General features: G+C 39.8%; 1 protein-coding gene across 7 annotated transcripts in view; it reads right to left on the bottom strand.

Moving 5' to 3' along the window:
• LOC134225991 (IQ motif and SEC7 domain-containing protein 1) overlaps window positions 1-18,407 on the bottom strand; it is a 466,609-nt gene that overhangs the window by 12,741 nt on the left and 435,461 nt on the right. Inside the window, exons 1-2 of one of the 7 annotated variants that reach the window (XM_062706477.1) lie at window positions 8,425-8,535; window positions 754-1,317 (exon numbers count right to left, since the gene is read on the bottom strand). The exons of 5 other annotated variants lie outside the window; for them this stretch is intronic. In XM_062706477.1, the coding sequence (XP_062562461.1) occupies window positions 754-1,199 (446 nt within the window). In that variant the 5' untranslated portion in view covers window positions 1,200-1,317; window positions 8,425-8,535. Of the gene's footprint in view, window positions 1-753; window positions 1,996-8,424; window positions 8,536-18,407 lie in introns of those variants that run through there. One more of the 7 variants, XM_062706476.1, reaches the window with a different exon arrangement.

Below are 18,407 nucleotides of genomic sequence, written 5' to 3'. Positions count from 1 at the left end.
CTAATGGAGATACGAAACAACATACGAAACAAAAACTGATATTTCGACAAAAATGGCTTTGTCAAACTGATTTTCAATAAATTATTTGTTGAGTTTCAGCAACTAAATATCACTTCGACAGAATTCTCGGCAAAAATATGGTTGCTGAGACCAGAAAGAAAAACTATCGTATGCCATGTGGGAAATAAACCGAGCCTGAAAAGAGCATTCGTATTTTTGGTTACATTGATAGATAAAGTAGAAATAGAAATAAAAATAATAAAATAAACTTTTTTTTTTTTCAAATGTCAATAATATAATAAAATTATAACGAATTTGAAATTCAATCGTAGTAAGCATTTGAAATGCCAGCATATGAAGAAGTTAATGAGAAGAAATTTGAAGTTCAATCTCAGTAGGCTGACATTGAATTCTAAATTGTTCGGGTTCGGAAGGTGACATAGAAAATAAATACAGATCATTCAGTGCTCGTTTCTTGAGACGGAAGGACGTTGATTGTTTAGGCGCTCAAAGCCTGTTTTCCACGGAGAAAATAGAATTAAATGAGATTTAAGTTTTAATGCCGAAATTTTGCGAATCCCACCCATAGCATATGATGGACGATATAAAATATAGAAAATTTAATTTCAAATGAGTTTGTAGGAGATACCTGTGTAGGAGCGACGTCGAAATAGAAAACTCATTTCGAGAAATATGAAAATCTGTCCTGAAAAATGTGCCATAAACAAGTGACATTAAGCGTGGATTAATTACCATACGAATTTGATCTGTAGCCTGCAGATGCAGTAGGCCGAATTCCGGCGGTTCAACTGAGACCCACTGATCGACAGATGACTAGATAATGCGTTGCTCGGGTGGTGGCGGTGATTTTCGCCCAAACTGAGCCGTTGTTGGTCAAAGTTACTGGATTTGGCGCGGCGCTTCCGGCGTCGCAACCGCCGCCGCTGCTGCCGTTGCACCGCCAGGTCCTGGGCGCTTCTTTTGTGAGTGCTGTCGATTGCACTGTCATCGTTCGGCGTGATTTCCAGTGGCGCTTGCTGAACTTCGAAGCACTGACAACAGCACGAACACACGCAGTCACACTGGAATTCCGGTTTATTATTATTGTCACTGTCAGCGCCATTGTCGGCGATGGCCCTGCCGGTGCCGTTGCCATATGAATCAGCAACGGTTATGGCGGGTTTGATGCTGTTGTACATTTTTGGCCACAGTCACAGTCGTTTGGAATTCGCACTTTCGTTTCGCTACCGGCACTGAATAGTAATAATAATGGAACCACCATGCCGCCATCGAATTGTTGTTAAGCTTTTATTGTGGCTGTCGGATTTCGGTCACAATGTATCGCGCGCGCGGGATCGGAATCACTGGTTTCGGTGTCACTACCACTTCCGACGACGGCCAAACGAGCATTAATTCGACTTTGTCAACGCACATATAGGGAGCGCCGTCGTTCGTCTTTACTTTCCGCGCGGTGTGACGTACCCTACCGAATGCTACTCGTGCTGCTGCATCCGATTGTGTGGTTTACTTTGAAATGCATGTTTGTAAGAATTCCGATGAATATCGACTATTTGGAAACGGAGGGTGCATCGGAAAATTGATTTCTGGCACAGCGAACAAGCATATATTTGATGTTTAATGCCACCACACGTGCGCTACGCATCACCGAAAGTTCGACGCGTCCTCACTCGCAGACAGCTTGAGACTATGGATGAAAATATAAGAGGGGACTGCTAGTCCGCGCTAGAACTTGTAGGAATTCCTGTTTTCTTTCACTTCCGAGTGAGTTGCTGGAAGATGTAATCCGAAACGATTTACAATCGTCACATCTGGGAAGTGGATTCGAGAAAATTGCTCCGAGGGAATAAAAGCAGCGTTTCCAGTAGGTACGTGACCCAAACAACAAGTCGAAAACTAGACTGAACACTGAACAAGGATGTCGAACGGTGGGTAAATTCGCATCGATATGACGATAATGCTATGTCGAACGATAAAGGTGCGGAATTTTGCTGAATTCGATTGGAGGAACAGAGAACTTGGGCTATCACTTACTTCATTTCCGAGGTGATAAGGCATCACACTGTCATGTAAACAAGACCGTTCAAATACATATATAGAGATGCATCGATTGGTAAGATTCAGTATCGACAATAAATAATTTGACCAAACGTTGCTGAATTAATTGATGCTTTTATACGTTTTATCTAGTTGGGCGCCAATTGTAACATTTTGTTCAAATCATTTAGAGAACAAAAAACCAATCATTTGAAAATCGGAACATTTCTATGACAGCTCTAACAAGCTTCAAATATCCCCGAAAATGAAAAGGGATTACCGGTTTGGTGTGCGTTCGAATTTCTTATCAATGGGATTCGTCATCGTTCGCAAATAACCTTTTTGTTTTGCTTTCCAGCTTCGCGGTACAAAATGGTTACATTAGTAGATAATATTCGATTGGCGGAGCCAGGCCAGGGCAGATAAGATATGGCCTGCTAAAAGGTGCGAAATGTCATGTCATATTTTGACTTTTGATCGTAACGGTGACGTCTCGTTACTGCCACGCACTTTCGATGAGCTACGACGGTATTCGTAAAATCTTAATCCAACGATCTTATTTAATCACTCCCAACAAGCACTAATTGGAGCGTGTAGCGATAGAATTCATTCGCGCGCTCTCCATCGCTGGCTGCCTCGTCGTCGGCACCGTGGATGAAGGAAAAGCGGCGTAAATCAGTTCGCGCGCCCGTATGCGCTCCCGTTTTCGTATTAATTTGACTCTTATTATGTCAATTTTGATTCAGCTCCGCCGCACGTTTGCTGCTGCTGCTGCTGCTACAAGTTGCACACGGCGGTGAAATGTGTTGTTTTTAGAACAAAATATCAAAACAGTATAGGTTCGTTTGCATTTGCATTTTATTAAAAAATGTATGAAATGGTTCTATCAGTTCTAAAATTTAAAACACTCAACGTTTGGGAATTTGTTAGCGTCAAACTTTTAAAATTATTCAAATATTTGATCAAAAGCACCACGTTGTTACTTCGATTTGACATTTGCCGACTAGCGCCATTAAACTTCGCTCGATCAAGCTGTGTAAAAATGAATTTGCGTGGAATTTGTTCTAAAAGTTATATCCGTTCCCATGTGATCGAACCATTTTATTGTCTATTTTCCAATAATAGAACAGAAAATGGCACAGTCGACATTTCCCATATCTTCAAAAGAATTTTACTACGAAAAATCTCATAAAAGTGCCCGTTTCCTTGAAAACCCGCTCATTTGACCCGTTTTTATTTGACACTTAATTCGTGCCCCGGTAACCTAACGCTGGCGAATTAAAAAGTTGGGGAGCACGTGTCTCATTTCTTGCTTATCGGACTAACATTTTCACACCGCACTACACACAAGCAGTGGAATGAAAATAAAAATAAAGTTACAAAACATGATATAAAACGAAAACGTGAGGAATTTTTAGTAAGTCGGAGAATTGTCCTGATTATTCGATCGCATTATGTAGTGGAGTTGACCATTTGGTTTCCACGACTTTTTTTCGTCAAAGATTCCAAACGAGCTTTTCGCTGCTTTTGTTTGTATCAAAAGTGTCAGTCTCTGTAGTTTTCTAACTTTTCAGACTCCTGTACCCAGGATGAGGGGAGAGGTAAATCAAAACGTCAAGTTGAAGCTTGTTGTCAAAATGTACAGTGATGGGTCGATTTTTGAACCTTTACCGTGCGCGAACAGATAGATTGGAAAGAGTCAACTACAGTATCCCCCCGCTTATCCGGACCTTACTAATCCGACGACTGGCTTCCAGGCCTCTTGAAAGGAGGCTTCCATGCCTCTTGAAAGGAGGCTTCCAGGCCTCTTGAAAGGAGGCTTCCAGGCCTCTTGAAAGGAGGCTTCCAGGCCTCTTGAAAGGAGGCTTCCAGGCCTCTTGAAAGGAGGCTTCCAGGCCTCTTGAAAGGAGGCTTCCAGGCCTCTTGAAAGGAGGCTTCCAGGCCTCTTGAAAGGAGGCTTCCAGGCCTCTTGAAAGGAGTCTTCCAGGCCTCTTGAAAGGAGGCTTCCAGGCCTCTTTAAAGGAGGCTTCCAGGCCTCTTAAAAGGAGGCTTCCAGGCCTCTTGAAAGAAGGCTTCCAGGCCTCTTGAAAGAAGGCTTCCAGGCCTCTTGAAAGAAGGCTTCCAGGCCTCTTGAAAGGAGGCTTCCAGGCCTCTTGAAAGGAGGCTTCCAGGCCTCTTGAAAGGAGGCTTCCAGGCCTCTTGAAAGGAGGCTTCCAGGCCTCTTGAAAGGAGGCTTCCAGGCCTCTTGAAAGGAGGCTTCCAGGACTCTTGAAAGGTGGCTTCCAGGCCTCTTGAAAGGAGGCTTCCAGGCCTCTTGAAAGGAGGCTTCCAGGCCTCTTGAAGGAGGCTTCCAGGCCTCTTGAAAGAGGCTTCCAGGCCTCTTGAAAGGAAGCTTCCAGGCCTCTTGAAAGGAGGCTTCCAGGCCTCTTGAAAGGTGGCTTCCAGGCCTATTGAAAGGAGTCTTCCAGCCCTCTTGAAAGGAGTCTTCCGAGCCTCTTGAAAGGAGTCTTCCAGAATTCTTGGAAAGAGTCTTCCATGCCTCTTGAAAGGAGTCTTCCAGGCCTCTTGAAACGAGGCTTCCAGGCCTCTCGAAAGAAGGCTTCCAGGCCTCTTGAAAGGAGGCTTCAAGGCCTTTTGAAAGAAGGCTTCCAGGCCTCTTGAAAGGAGGTTTCCAGGCCTCTTGAAAGGAGGCTTCCAGGCCTCTTGGAAGGAGGCTTCCAGGCCTCTTGAAAGGAGGCTTCCAAGCCTCTTGAAAGGAGGCTTCCAAGCCTCTTGAAAGGAGGCTTCCAAGCCTCTTGAAAGGAGGCTTCCAGGCCTCTTGAAAGCAGGCTTACAGGTCTCTTGAAAGCAGGCTTCCAGGCCTCTTGAAAGGAGGCTTCCAGGCCTCTTGAAACGAGGCTTCCAGGCCTCTTGAAAGGAGACTTCCAGGCCTCTTGAAAAGAGGCTTCCAGGCCTCTTGAAAGGAGGCTTCCAGGCCTCTTGAAAGGAGGCTTCCAGGCCTCTTGAAAGGAGGCTTCCAGGCCTCTTGAAAGAGGAGGCTTCCAGGAATCTCGAAATGAAGCTTTCAGGCTTCTTGAAAGGAGGCTTCCAGGCCTCTTGAAAGGAGGCTTCCAGGCCTCTTGAAAGGAGGTTTCCAAGCTTCCGAACCTTAAAAAAAAAGACTTCTGAATAACTTGAAAGGAGTCCTCCGAGCATCTTCTAAAGAGACCTTCGAGCTGCTTGGAAGAAATCTGTGCTGGTTGTGGAGGGCAGGATTCTATTGGATTTACTAATCGCCATCCATATTATGTACAAAACAAAGTTTAGAAATAAAAAAAATACACAATCATCATTTGTATTTTAATTGGAATTGTAATTCGTCCGCCATTACGAATTTTTGTTCGAGGTATCCCCTAGGGCCAGCGGAAGGTACACCCAGGGATACATGTACCCTAGGTTGTGAACCGCAGGTTTAGCTTGATCAATAAAGAATGATTGCATCTTACACCAGAAGCAACAACCACGCGAATTTGACTTGAAAATTACACAATTCAGAATTTGGGGTTTTTATTGTCTCGGTTAAGAGCAAATTTTGTTAAAAATCGGAAATTCCTTCAAACATTTTGTTGGAAATGCCTTCATAACGTCTTTCCGATATTCTTTCACGAATTCTTTTGAGAATTACTTCAGGAATTCCTTCGGAAATTCCTTAAGCGTTCCCTTATGATTTCCTTTAGGAATCCCATAAAAACTATTCCATTCTTCAGTATAGTAAATTTACGGAAGAATTCTTTCAACAAAATTCCGGATACAATTCAGGTACTTTGTAAGGTTTTACTAAAGGAATTTCCGAAAGGGAACCTGAGGGAGTTTTTGGAATAATTTCTAAATGAATTTACAAAAAAATTCTCAAAGAAATTTCCGCAAAAAAATCCTACATTTCTCCAAAATTTCCTTCAGGGTCTTCTTTAGAAATTCCTTCGGGACTTCCCTCTGGATTCATCACAATTGGCGGGATATCAGCCTATGTTCAGAACAATGTTGACGTAAATAATAAAATTTCAGTGAAAATACTCAATTCAGTGGGTAACGTGTCCCATTCGCCAACGATCGCAACCCGGTAACCAAGACGATCCTCTGCCATAGAACGTAACCCCAAAATTCCAATAAAATTGCGCTTGAACTCGTGGCAAGTGGAGATGTATACTCGGCCTGCAGTGGGCGAGTGACTGCATCATCATTTCCTCCCCATCCCTGATGACCGTAAGGACGTGGTCGGCGCCGTAATTAACATTTCAAATGTTTAGTGCACATTGAGGTTGCTTCATCCATTATTGGTTCCCTGGTTACGATTGTGCAATAACGATTGTTATCGATAAAGATAATTTGTTCGCTACAAAACTTAGTTTCTCTCCAGTGTGCGCCGGTGACAGCGATACTCATCCATGGCACTTGACGGACGTCAGGAAGGATTACACATAATCAAATTTTAATTAAAACATTCGTTATGTGCTTCTGTTTTTGCATATACGATCTGCTCTGTTCACGCATCGTATGATGTTTACGCGGTTTACCAGCCTCATCATCACACATCATCTTCTAATGGTGGCGAGCACAGTACGCAAAACCATTCTATATATTTACCCCGCGATGGCGAGAACAGAGGCATTGCTCGGTCGTCCCCTTCGCTTAGAAAAAAGGCCTTGTTTCTAAACACCGCAAGTGCGGTGCTCTTTCGGGAAAAACTAATGATCTGTCATGCCTTGGTCTAATTTTCCGCGGCTGCTACTATACTCGGCTCATGCAAATATATTCTCTTTGTTTACGTCACATTCAACACTCTCGTCAATGGCACCCGATATTCTGGGCGTCATTTGTTTATTCACATGCGTATCTGTGCTTGCTTGGATTGTTAATCCACTTTTCATAAAAGACTAAATTAGCATTTAAAAATTGTCACAGTAGACGTTTGCCAATATCGAGTTCATTAGTTGAACCACTTTTTTGTAGGAACTTTGCTAATTTGAGCGTGATTTTATTGAAAATGCAATAAATCATTGAGAAATATTAACACTACACGCACAAATAGCATAAGCGAATTCGTGAACTAACAAGAGCACGGTATCGGGAACAACAGTCATGTTTTCGGTGACGTTCTGGAGGAGGTGACTGATGGTCTCGAATCTCTGACTGTAATCGCGGTGTATTTTTGCTAGATCACGAATTCGAGAACGCTTTTTTTTGCGTGTATAGTTCCATGAATCACGATCATGAATGTTTATCGAATGTTCGAACAGACTGATCAGACGCACATGCTTTGAACGCATCTATGTTTTCCAAATTGATTTTTTTAAAGAGATTCGAACAATTATTATGATTCAAACAATTATTCTATTACCGTCCAAACTGAAACTTTCGCTAAATTGCAATCTGTTTCATATCGACCAGATAAATTCCGATGTTATAGGTACCAATAATGATTCAAACATTGGAATGTACTGCCCAGCGGAGCAAAAATTTAAACTGCAATCGAGGTTGCCCGAAACAAGCGCCCCATCATCATTAGGCGGATTAATCAGGGTATGTATGTACAATTTTCGTTTGACTGGGAATTTCATCTCACACAAGTTCGCCCTCCTTTGCTTCTGATATGTTCGGTATGGTCCGGCGTACCTTGCCCGCTTGTTTGTTTCTTGTTCTTGCACACACCATATTTTCACATCGTTTTCGGTAAGGTGTTTTCTCTTTTTTCTTCTGTGGGATTTTTTCCTCGTCCCACTTGTCCATTTTCCACTTCCGACTGGATGCTGAGACATCGTCGTCGCGCAGACACACAAATTACAATACAATTAGTTCCGCTGCAAGGAGGAAGCAATACTTCCGGTTCTGCCTCCTTTCTTTGTCCGGATGCGATGTGTGTGAGATTGTTCCCGATTGTCGAGGGATCAGAGAACACAACACAAGGATCACAGAGGTCCTGTTCGATTCAAAAAATCGGATGCTGAATTCGTAATTGATGCATTTCGAGGAAGACATAATTTCCAATCCGGCACACAAAGGCTTGACGATGAACGGCCACGACGATTTAATTGTTTCTCTCACGTGCACCAAATACCTTCGATTGATTTACTGACCGCTCGCTGGCACTCGCATCAAACTGGCCTTTTCCTTCACAGCCAAGCACCGCACGCAGCTCGTTTCCTTCCAACTAAACGACCATTAGAGCATTAGAGGCACACTTTTTCTACCCCAGCCATTGTGTACTCGTATAATTAAAACCAAACAGCAATTATTAAATTCCTTCGCTCCGATAAAACTCATGTAGTGCAGAAATCTCGAGGAAACTGGCGCACGGCTGCGGCCGTGTGGACGGAAGTGGTGGTGATTTACCGGTGTGCCCTGATTTAACGATCCGTGACTGATATCGACACGCTGCCCGACGACGACGATCACGACGCTGACTGCTACTAGCTCGAGCGAGCCAACGCGCGCGCGGACCGCTGTTCGACGCGATGCGCAAAACCGTTGTGACAGCCCGTACCGCTGGCGCTGGCTCCCAGAGCAAACTCGGTCGATCATCATCGGTCCGGTCCGGTTGCGGTTGGTTCCTCAATACAGTCCATGCCGCCGCGGCCGATGATGAGTCGTTCATGTGCGCCTCTCTATTTAATGCCTGCCGATATCGCACACTCGGTTGGACCGCGCGCGGTGGTGGTTCGCTATCTCTCACAACAAACACCCTCTACTTGCTCTAGAGCTGGGAGCTCCTACCGCACGTCCTATTACTGAATTTGCGGCATACTGACGGGCAAGTAGCATTATTCGGATGGGGATAGCTACCCGCGCGGAGAATTGCAGCTCATCATCACACATCGGGGGCGGTCAATCTCGCGCCTGAGCTGGCTTGGACCATCATCATTGAGCTGTAGACAGTGGGACTAGAGTTGCATAGCGGCGAGAGAATATCGCACATACGAGATCGTTGCGATTGCCGTGAGGTACCGTTGCTCTACAGTTTTCACCAGCCGTAGAAGTTTTGAGTCAAGTCAGTATGAAATTTTCAAAACAACTAGTTTCTGTTAAATATCATAGATTCAAACCACAATTTATCAAATTTCATGACACATCCACGAAGACATCAACACGTAGACGTCTTTCCTTTCCTATTATGAGACATCTATAGACTTATGCAGGAGTTCATCGAATTCACTCAACCGACGGATTTTGACATTTGAGCGGGTCGTTTTCTCGAACAAAAGTTCATTTTGCGTTCATTATGCGACCCGCTCAAACGTCATAATTTCTTGGGGGAGTTCATTCTGCGTTAGTCTATTGTTAAAATGTTCACCTTTGAATTCGTGTTTCTAATTCATATGATCTGGTGGATCATATGACAACAATCAGCTATGACAATTTGATGATCTTCCCAATTATGTTGACCAAATCTTTTTCGATTAAATACTTGTAGTTTTCAAAAATGTTTTATAGATCATTTTGGAATGTTACCATTGGTCCACCGGAGTACATCTCGCTTAAGTATCGAGCTCCTGTGGGCGATCGTCATTTCGTTAATCCGATAACTATTGATTTGTAACAGACGCATTGCTATATTATCTAAATGGACCGGAACAAAATGAAGTCCCCGCAAAAATGTCTGAAAAAAAACTTAATGCGGCAGTGCACCGCATGAACTTAATGAAGGTTTTGACGTTTGGGTGGTGCCAAAATTTATTTCAAATCAACACGATGTATGGAAATGTGTTCATTTCGGCTTCGCTCAAACGCCAATAATGAACGCGTGTACAGCCCCATAGACCTGTGCAGGTGTTCATTAAATTCACTCACCCAATGGATTCTGATATATGAGCGGGATGTTTGATCAAAAGTTCATTTTACAGCCTGCTCAAAGATCAGCTTTTGAGGATTTCATTTTGCGTTAGTCTATGGGGCTGTGCACCGAATGAACTTAACGAAGGTTTTGACGTTTGGTTCCGAAATTCATTTGAAATGAGCTCAATGTAAGAAGAAGTGTTCATTTAGGCACCGCTCAAACATCAAAACCTTCGTTAAGTTCATTTAATGCATTACCTCATGTCATGGGGCTTTTTTGGGAAGTGCCGAAACTCAGTTGAAATGAGTTTAACACACGAAAAAATGCTCATTTAGGCGCCCGCGAACGTCAAAACGATCGTAAAGTTCATTTGGTGTAAACTGCCATAGTTCAATGCCATGTGAGCCCCGTTTGAAAAATCTGAATTTTGAGCGGGGCGTAAGATGAACGAAAAATGGATATTTGTTCGAGCGAATGTTAAAATCCATTCGGTGAGTAAATTCGATTAACCGCTTGCACACTTCTGTGGAGTGGAACAAGTTCATTATTTTTGCAGAATTCAGAGAAAGACTGGGAGAGTTCAGGCGATCTTTTGCAGAACTCAGAGAAATTATTGCAGTCGAAGACAATGTCTCGCAGAAATTGGACAAATTCTTGCAGAATGCGGACAAATTTCAGAATCCAGGCAAATAGAATTCATGAAGAATAACAGAACTAAGGACGATTTTTTGCAGGATTCAGAAGCATTTTTACAGAATTTAGGATGATTAACTGCAGAATTCAGGACGCATTTGTACAGAATTCAGAATTTAGATTTCAGATGCAGACTTCGAGACGCATTCTTGCAGAATTTAGGAAGAATTCTTGCAGAGTTCCGAACGAATTCTTGTAGACACATTCTTGCAGAATTATGGACGAATTTATGGAGAGGTGCCGTAACTCATTCGAGACGAATTCTTGTAGAATTCGAGACGAATTCTTGTAGATTTCGAGACGAATTCTTGTAGAATTCGAGACGAATTCTTGTAGAATTCGAGACGAATTCTTGTAGAATTCGAGACGAATTCTTGTAGAATTCGAGACGAATTCTTGTAGAATTCGAGACGAATTCTTGTAGAATTCGAGACGAATTCTTGTAGAATTCGAGACGAATTCTTGTAGAATTCGAGACGAATTCTTGCAGAATTCGAGACGAATTCTTGTAGAATTCGAGACGAATTCTTGTAGAATTCAAGACGAATTCTGTAGAATTCGAGACGAATTCTGTAGAATTCGAGACGAATTCTGTAGAATTCGAGACGAATTCTGTAGAATTCGAGACGAATTCTTGTAGAATTCGAGACGAATTCTTGTAGAATTCGAGACGAATTCTTGTAGAATTCGAGACGAATTCTTGTGGAATTCGAAACGAATTCTTGTAGAATTCGAGACGAATTCTTGTAGGATTCGAGACGAATTCTTGTAGAATTCGAGACGAATTCTTGTAGAATTCGAAACGAATTCTTTTAGAATTCGAAACGAATTAATTAGAATTCGAAACGAATTCTTATAGAATTCGAAACGGAAACGAATTCTTGTAAAATTCGAAACGGAAACGAGTTCTTGTAGATTTCGAAAAAAATCTTGTTGAATTCGAAACTTGTAGAATTTGAAATTTCTAGTAGAATTCGAAATTCTTGTAGAATTTGAATCGATATCTTTTAGAATTCGAAACGAATTCTTTTAGAATTCGAAACGAATTCTTTTAGAATTCGAAACGAATTCTTTTAGAATTCGAAACGAATTCTTGTAGAATTCGAGACGAATTCTTTTAGAATTCGAGACGAATTCTTGTAGAATTCGAGACGAATTCTTGAAGAATTCGAGACGAATTCTTGTAGAATTCGAGACGAATTCTTGTAGAATTCGAGACGAATGCTTGTAGAATTCGAGACGAATGCTTGTAGAATTCGAGACGAATTCTTCAAGAATTCGAAACAAATTCTTGTAGAATTCGAGACAAATTCTTGTAGAATTCGAGACGAATTCTTGTAGAATTCGAGACGAACTCTTGTAGAATTCGAAAAGAATTCGTGTAGAATTCTTGTAGAATTCGAAAAGAATTCTTGAAGAATTCGAAACGAATTCTTGTAGAATTCGAAACGAATTCTTGAAGAATTCGAAACGAATTCTTGTAGAATTCGAAACAAATTCTTGTAGAATTCGAAACAAATTCTTGTTGAATTCGAAATTCTTGTAGCATTAGAAATGAATTCTTGTAGAATTTGAAACGAATTCTTGTAGCATTCTAAACGAATTCGAAACAAATTCTTTTAGTAGAATCTGAAATTCTTGTAGCATTAGAAACGAATTCTTGTAGAATTCGAAACGAATTCTTGTAGAATTCAAAACGAATTCTTGTAGAATTCGAAACGAATTCTTGTAGAATTCGAAACGAATTCTTGTAGAATTCGAAACGAATTCTTGTAGAATTCGAAACGAATTCTTGTAGAATTCGAAACGAATTCTTGTAGAATTCGAAACGAATTCTTGTAGAATTCGAAAAGAATTCTTGTAGAATTCGAAACGAATTCTTGTAGAATTCGAATCGAATTCTTGTAGAATTAGAAACGAATTCTTGTAGAATTCGACACGAATTCTTGTAAAATTCGACACGAATTCTTGTAGAATTCGACACGAATTCATATAGAATTCGACACGAATTCATGTAGAATTCGACACGAATTCTTGTAGAATTCGACACGAATTCTTGTAGAATTCGACGCGAATTCTTGTAGAATTCGACACGAATTCTTGTAGAATTCGACACGAATTCTTGTAGAATTCGACACGAATTCTTGTAGAATTCGACACGAATTCTTGTAGAATTCGACACGAATTCTTGTAGAATTCGACACGAATTCTTGTAGAATTCGACACGAATTCTGTAGAATTCGACACGAATTCTTGTAGAATTCGACACGAATTCTTGTAGAATTCGACACGAATTCTTGTAAAATTCGAGACGAATTCTTGTAGAATTCGACACGAATTCTTGTAGAATTCGACACGAATTCTTGTAGAATTCGACACGAATTCTTGTAGAATTCGACACGAATTCTTGTAGAATTCGACACGAATTCTTGTAGAATTCGACACGAATTCTTGTAGAATTCGACACGAATTCTTGTAGAATTCGACACGAATTCTTGTAGAATTCTAAACGAATTCTTGTAGAATTCGACACGAATTCTTGTAGAATTCTAAACGAATTCTTGTAGAATTCTAATCTAATTCTTGTAGAATTCGAAACGAATTCTTGTAGAATTCGAAACGAATTCTTGTAGAATTTGAAACAAATTCTTGTAGAATTCGAAACGAATTCTTGAACAATTCGAGACGAATACTTGAAGAATTCGAAATGAATTCTTGAAGAATTCGAAACGAATTCTTGTAGAATTCGAAACAAATTCTTGTTGATTTTTTTTTCGAAACGAATTCTTGTAGAATTCGAGACGAATTCTTGTAAAATTCGTGACGAATTCTTCAAGAATTCGAAACGAATTCTTGTACAAATTCGACACGAATTCTTGTAGAATTCGAAACGAATTCTTGTAGAATTCAAAACGAATTTTTGTAGAATTCGAATCGATTTTTTGTAGAATTCAAAATGAATTCTTGTACAAATTCAACACGAATTCTTGTAGAACTCGAGACGAATTCTTGTAGAATTCGAAACGAATTCTTGTAGAATTCGAAACGAATTCTTGTAGAATTCGAAAGGAATTCTTGTAGAATTCGAAACGAATTCTTGTAGAATTCGAAACGAATTCTTGTAGAATTCGAAACGAATTCTTGTAGAATTCGAAACGAATTCTTGTAGAATTCGAAACGAATTCTTGTAGAATTCGAAACGAATTCTTGTAGAATTCGAAACGAATTCTTGTAGAATTCGAAACGAATTCTTGTAGAATTCGAAACGAATTCTTGTAGAATTCGAAACGAATTCTTGTAGAATTCGAAACGAATTCTTGTAGAATCCGAGACGAATTCTACAAAATTCGTGACGAATTCTTGAAGAATTCGAAACGAATTCTTGAAGAATTTGAAACGAATTCTTGTACAAATTCGACACGAATTCTTGTAGAATTCGAAACGAATTCTTGTAGAATTCGAGACGAATTCTTGTAAAATTCGTGACGAATTCTTGAAGAATTCGAAACGAATTCTTGTAGAATTCGAAACGAATTCTTGTAGAATTCGAAACGAATTCTTGTAGAATTCAAAACGAATTCTTGTAGAATTCGAAACGATTTTTTGTAGAATTCGAAATGAATTCTTGTACAAATTCGACACGAATTCTTGTAGAATTCGAAACGAATTCTTGTAGAATTCGAAACGAATTCTTGTAGAATTCGAAACGAATTCTTGTAGAATTCGAAACGAATTCTTGTAGAATTCGAAACGAATTCTTGTAGAATTCGAAACGAATTCTTGTAGAACTCGAAACGAATTCTTGTAGAATTCGAAACGAATTCTTGTAGAATTCGAAACGAATTCTTGTAGAATTCGAAACGAATTCTTGTAGAATTCGAAACGAATTCTTGTAGAATTCGAAACGAATTCTTGTAGAATTCGAAACGAATTCTTGTAGAATTCGAAACGAATTCTTGTAGAATTCGAAACGAATTCTTGTGGAATTCGAAACGAATTCTTGTAGAATTCGAAACGAATTCTTGTAGAATTCGAAACGAATTCTTGTAGAATTCGAAACAAATTCTTGCGGAATTCGAAATTCTTGTAGCATTAGAAACGAATTCTTGTAAAATTCGACACGAATTCTTGTAGAATTCGACACGAATTCATGTAGAATTCGACACGAATTCTTGTAGAATTCGACACGAATTCTTGTACAGTGAACTCTCCCTTACTCGATGTTCTGTAACTCGATATTTTCCCTTACTCGATGAGATTCAAAGTCCCTTCAATCTAGTATGTTGCGTTCTCTCCGTAAGTCGATATCTCCCTTACTCGATATTCTCTAAGTCGAAGTTATTTCCCTATGCATTTTCTCCTCGCTAACTCGATGTTGTCAGAAGAAGTTCACTTTCATGGCATACAATAAGACAAGGTAGGCCTAAAACGTATGTAAACATTCAGTTTGAATGTAAATATGTGACGTCAAACTATCTTTGCTCAAGCTAAGCCCTGAGGTTTCAACATTCCTACTTTTGGCTCGATGCCCACGTAGCGTCTTTTCAACGCTGCGTGCACGTGACAATGAAAGGACGCCCCGGAGTATCGGATCATTATGCTCCAATGAATGGCGGTAACCAAATTTTCTGTTGTGATTTTCTGACGAGCGTACCTGCTTCAGTACACCGTGGTTACATGTAAATGTCATTTTCATGCAACCATTTCTCAATTGTATCAGTTGAAATCGGGAATCAGTTATGGATATTATCGTGAATACGGAAAAACGAGTTGTACGAACTCTTACAATTGCCGTGCGGTTGAAAATCATCGAGCAAATTGAAGTCTTCGGTCGGAAGGTGAAGGATGTGGCCAAGGAGTATGATTTACCGCAAAGTACTGTGTCAACCATCTACAAGAACAAGGAAAATTGGAGGGTAAAAGCCGAAAATGCCGGAAATCTCCATAAGAAACGTATGAGGTTAGTAGGTAACGATAAGCTTGAAGTGGCAATGGAGCTATTCGTTCGTCAAGCCAGGGAAAATAACATACCGTTATCCGGATCTATTATTCGAGCAAAAGCTTGCGAATTTGCTGTTAAACTTGGATTAGCAAATTTCAAAGGAAGTGCTGGATGGCTTAGTAAGTTCTGCAAACGTCAGCGCTTGTCATTCCGTAAGCTATGCGGCGAGAGTGCTAGTGTTGATTTGAACATGACAAGCGATTGGATGTCAAATGTACTTCCCGGTTTAATTAACGAATATGAGCCAAATGATATTTTCAACGCCGATGAAACAGGCCTCTTTTTCAAATGTTTACCGGAAAAGTCGTTTGTGTTCCGCTCGGAAACTTGCCATGGAGGGAAATATTCAAAACAGCGGTTGACGGTCATGTGCGCAACTAACATGAACGGAACCGAGAAGCTTCCGTTGCTTGTTATTGGAAAAAGTCGTAAGCCAAGATGCTTTAAAAACGTGAAATCGCTACCAGTAACTTACGAGAGCAATACTAAGGCTTGGATGACGTCAGTACTCTTTGAAAAGTGGATTTTATCTTTGGATAAAAAATTCACAGAAGAGAGACGCAAAGTATTGTTTCTGGTGGACAATTGCACTGCTCACCCGAAATCATTGCAACCAAAATTGAAAGCCATAAATCTGCAGTTTTTTCCTCCGAATGCCACTTCAGTTCTACAGCCATTGGATTTGGGGATAATCAAAAATCTCAAACTTTATTACCGCCATGAGCTGGTAAAACTACGGCTGAAAGAAATGGAAGATTGTTCGGTAAATCCGTTGAACTTACTTCAAACAGATTTGATAGTTATTTGTTTGTTTCAGGGTATATCGGAAATAACGGTTTTGGATGCCATCAACATTATATCCAAAGCGTGGACTAATGATGTAAAATCAGAAACGATTTTACATTGTTTTAGAAAAGCGGGGTTTTCCTTAGAAGGCGAGGACGATTTGCCTTTGGCTGAATTATTACGCCAGGAAAGAGCAGCTGCAGACATTTCCCCGGACTTTGAAATCTCACCATCATTCATTGAATATTGCGAAGTAGACCAAAACGTGATTTGTTATGAGCTGATGACCGATAACGATATTCTGGATAGCATCACAGAAGCAGAAGTTGATGAGAATGATGCGGAGGTGAAGGTCATGGCTGTTTGTGACAGAGTTCCATTTGATATTACGCCAGAAAGCGTAAAAACCAATATCAACAACCTGTCCGAAATTCTTCAATCCACTGAGAACGTACCGCCGAAGCTATTTGAACAATTCTTTGCACTTGAGCACTTCTTGAAAGGTCGATATAGCTATTGAATCACTATTCAATGTATTATTTTTTTCAATTTAATTTTGAAAATACACAATAAACCGAATTGACAATCAGATGTAATATTTGTATGTAATTTTCATTATCATTTCGTTTGAGTCTAAGCTTATATGTTTCCAGTCCAGTACATTACATTACATTACATTACGGATTTTTCATAGCTCAGCTGAAAATGCATATTGACCATACTGACGGTGCCTGAACTTTTGGTTCAGCAAAACATTTATTCATTTAGTTTACATATAAACAGATAACACTAAATCAACAATTTGACGCCACAATACACGGTTCTAGGCAAACCATAAAATAAACACCTGATTAATCTATTTAGCCATAATAATGCCCTTCTCATGCATTATAAAAACAATATTTTGGCCACAATTGAAAGCCAATAGTCCGATTCATGATATTTTTTTTGGTAGGAAATGATGAGACATGATTATCCGTTGAATGTAACTTGTTGCAAGCAAATCGATTAAGGATAAGTGCCCAAAAAGTTGGTAAAACTTTTTTTGTACACACACATACATACACACACACAAACATCACCTCAATTCGTTTAAATGAGTTAATTGGTATGCAGCACTATTTGTCTTTAGGCCTCCATGAAAAGTTTGTTTATGGAGCAAATACATAGGATGTACAATGGATGTACGAGAAATACAAAAACAGTCAATCGGCGCGTCCCATAAGTAATGGGACAGAATATACAGTAATAAGGTTTTATAACGCAAATCAACTACTAACATTTACATACACACATTTTTGTACATACAATGTAAAGGTTTGAGAAGTTCTAAAAAAAAACCCTATCTCGATACCTCCCTAACTCGATGGTCCCTTCAATATCGAGTAAGGGAGAGTTCACTGTAGAATTCAAAACGAATTTTTGTAGAATTCGACACGAATTCTTGTAGAATTCGACACGAATTCTTGTAGAATTCGACACGAATTCTTGTAGAATTCGAGACGAATTCTTGTAGAATTCGAGACGAATTCTTGTAGAATTCGAGACGAATTCTTGTAGAATTCGACACGAATTCTTGTAGAATTCGACACGAATTCTTGTAGTATTCGACACGAATTCTTGTAGAATTCGACACGAATTCTTGTAGAATTCGACACGAATTCTTGTAGAATTCGACACGAATTCTTGTAGAATTCGACACGAATTCTTGTAGAATTCGACACGAATTCTTGTAGAATTCGACACGAATTCTTGTAGATTTCGACACGAATTCTTGTAGAATTCGACACGAATTCTTGTAGAATTCGACACGAATTCTTGTAGAATTCGACACGAATTCTTGTAGAATTCGACACGAATTCTTGTAGAATTCTAAACGAATTCTAGTAGAATTCTAAACGAATTCTAGTAGAATTCTAAACGAATTCTTGTAGAATTTTAAACGAATTCTTTTAGAATTTTAAAAGAATTCTTGTAGAATTCTAAACGAATTCTTGTAGAATTCTAAACGAATTCTTGTAGAATTCTAAACGAATTCTTGTAGAATTCTAATCTAATTCT

The sequence above is a fragment of the Armigeres subalbatus genome, chromosome 3, assembly GCF_024139115.2.
Source record: "Armigeres subalbatus isolate Guangzhou_Male chromosome 3, GZ_Asu_2, whole genome shotgun sequence".
Taxonomy (NCBI): Eukaryota; Metazoa; Arthropoda; class Insecta; order Diptera; family Culicidae; genus Armigeres; species Armigeres subalbatus.
The sequence above is the reverse complement of the archived record's forward strand: the minus strand, read 5'-3'. Positions and strand labels throughout refer to the sequence as shown.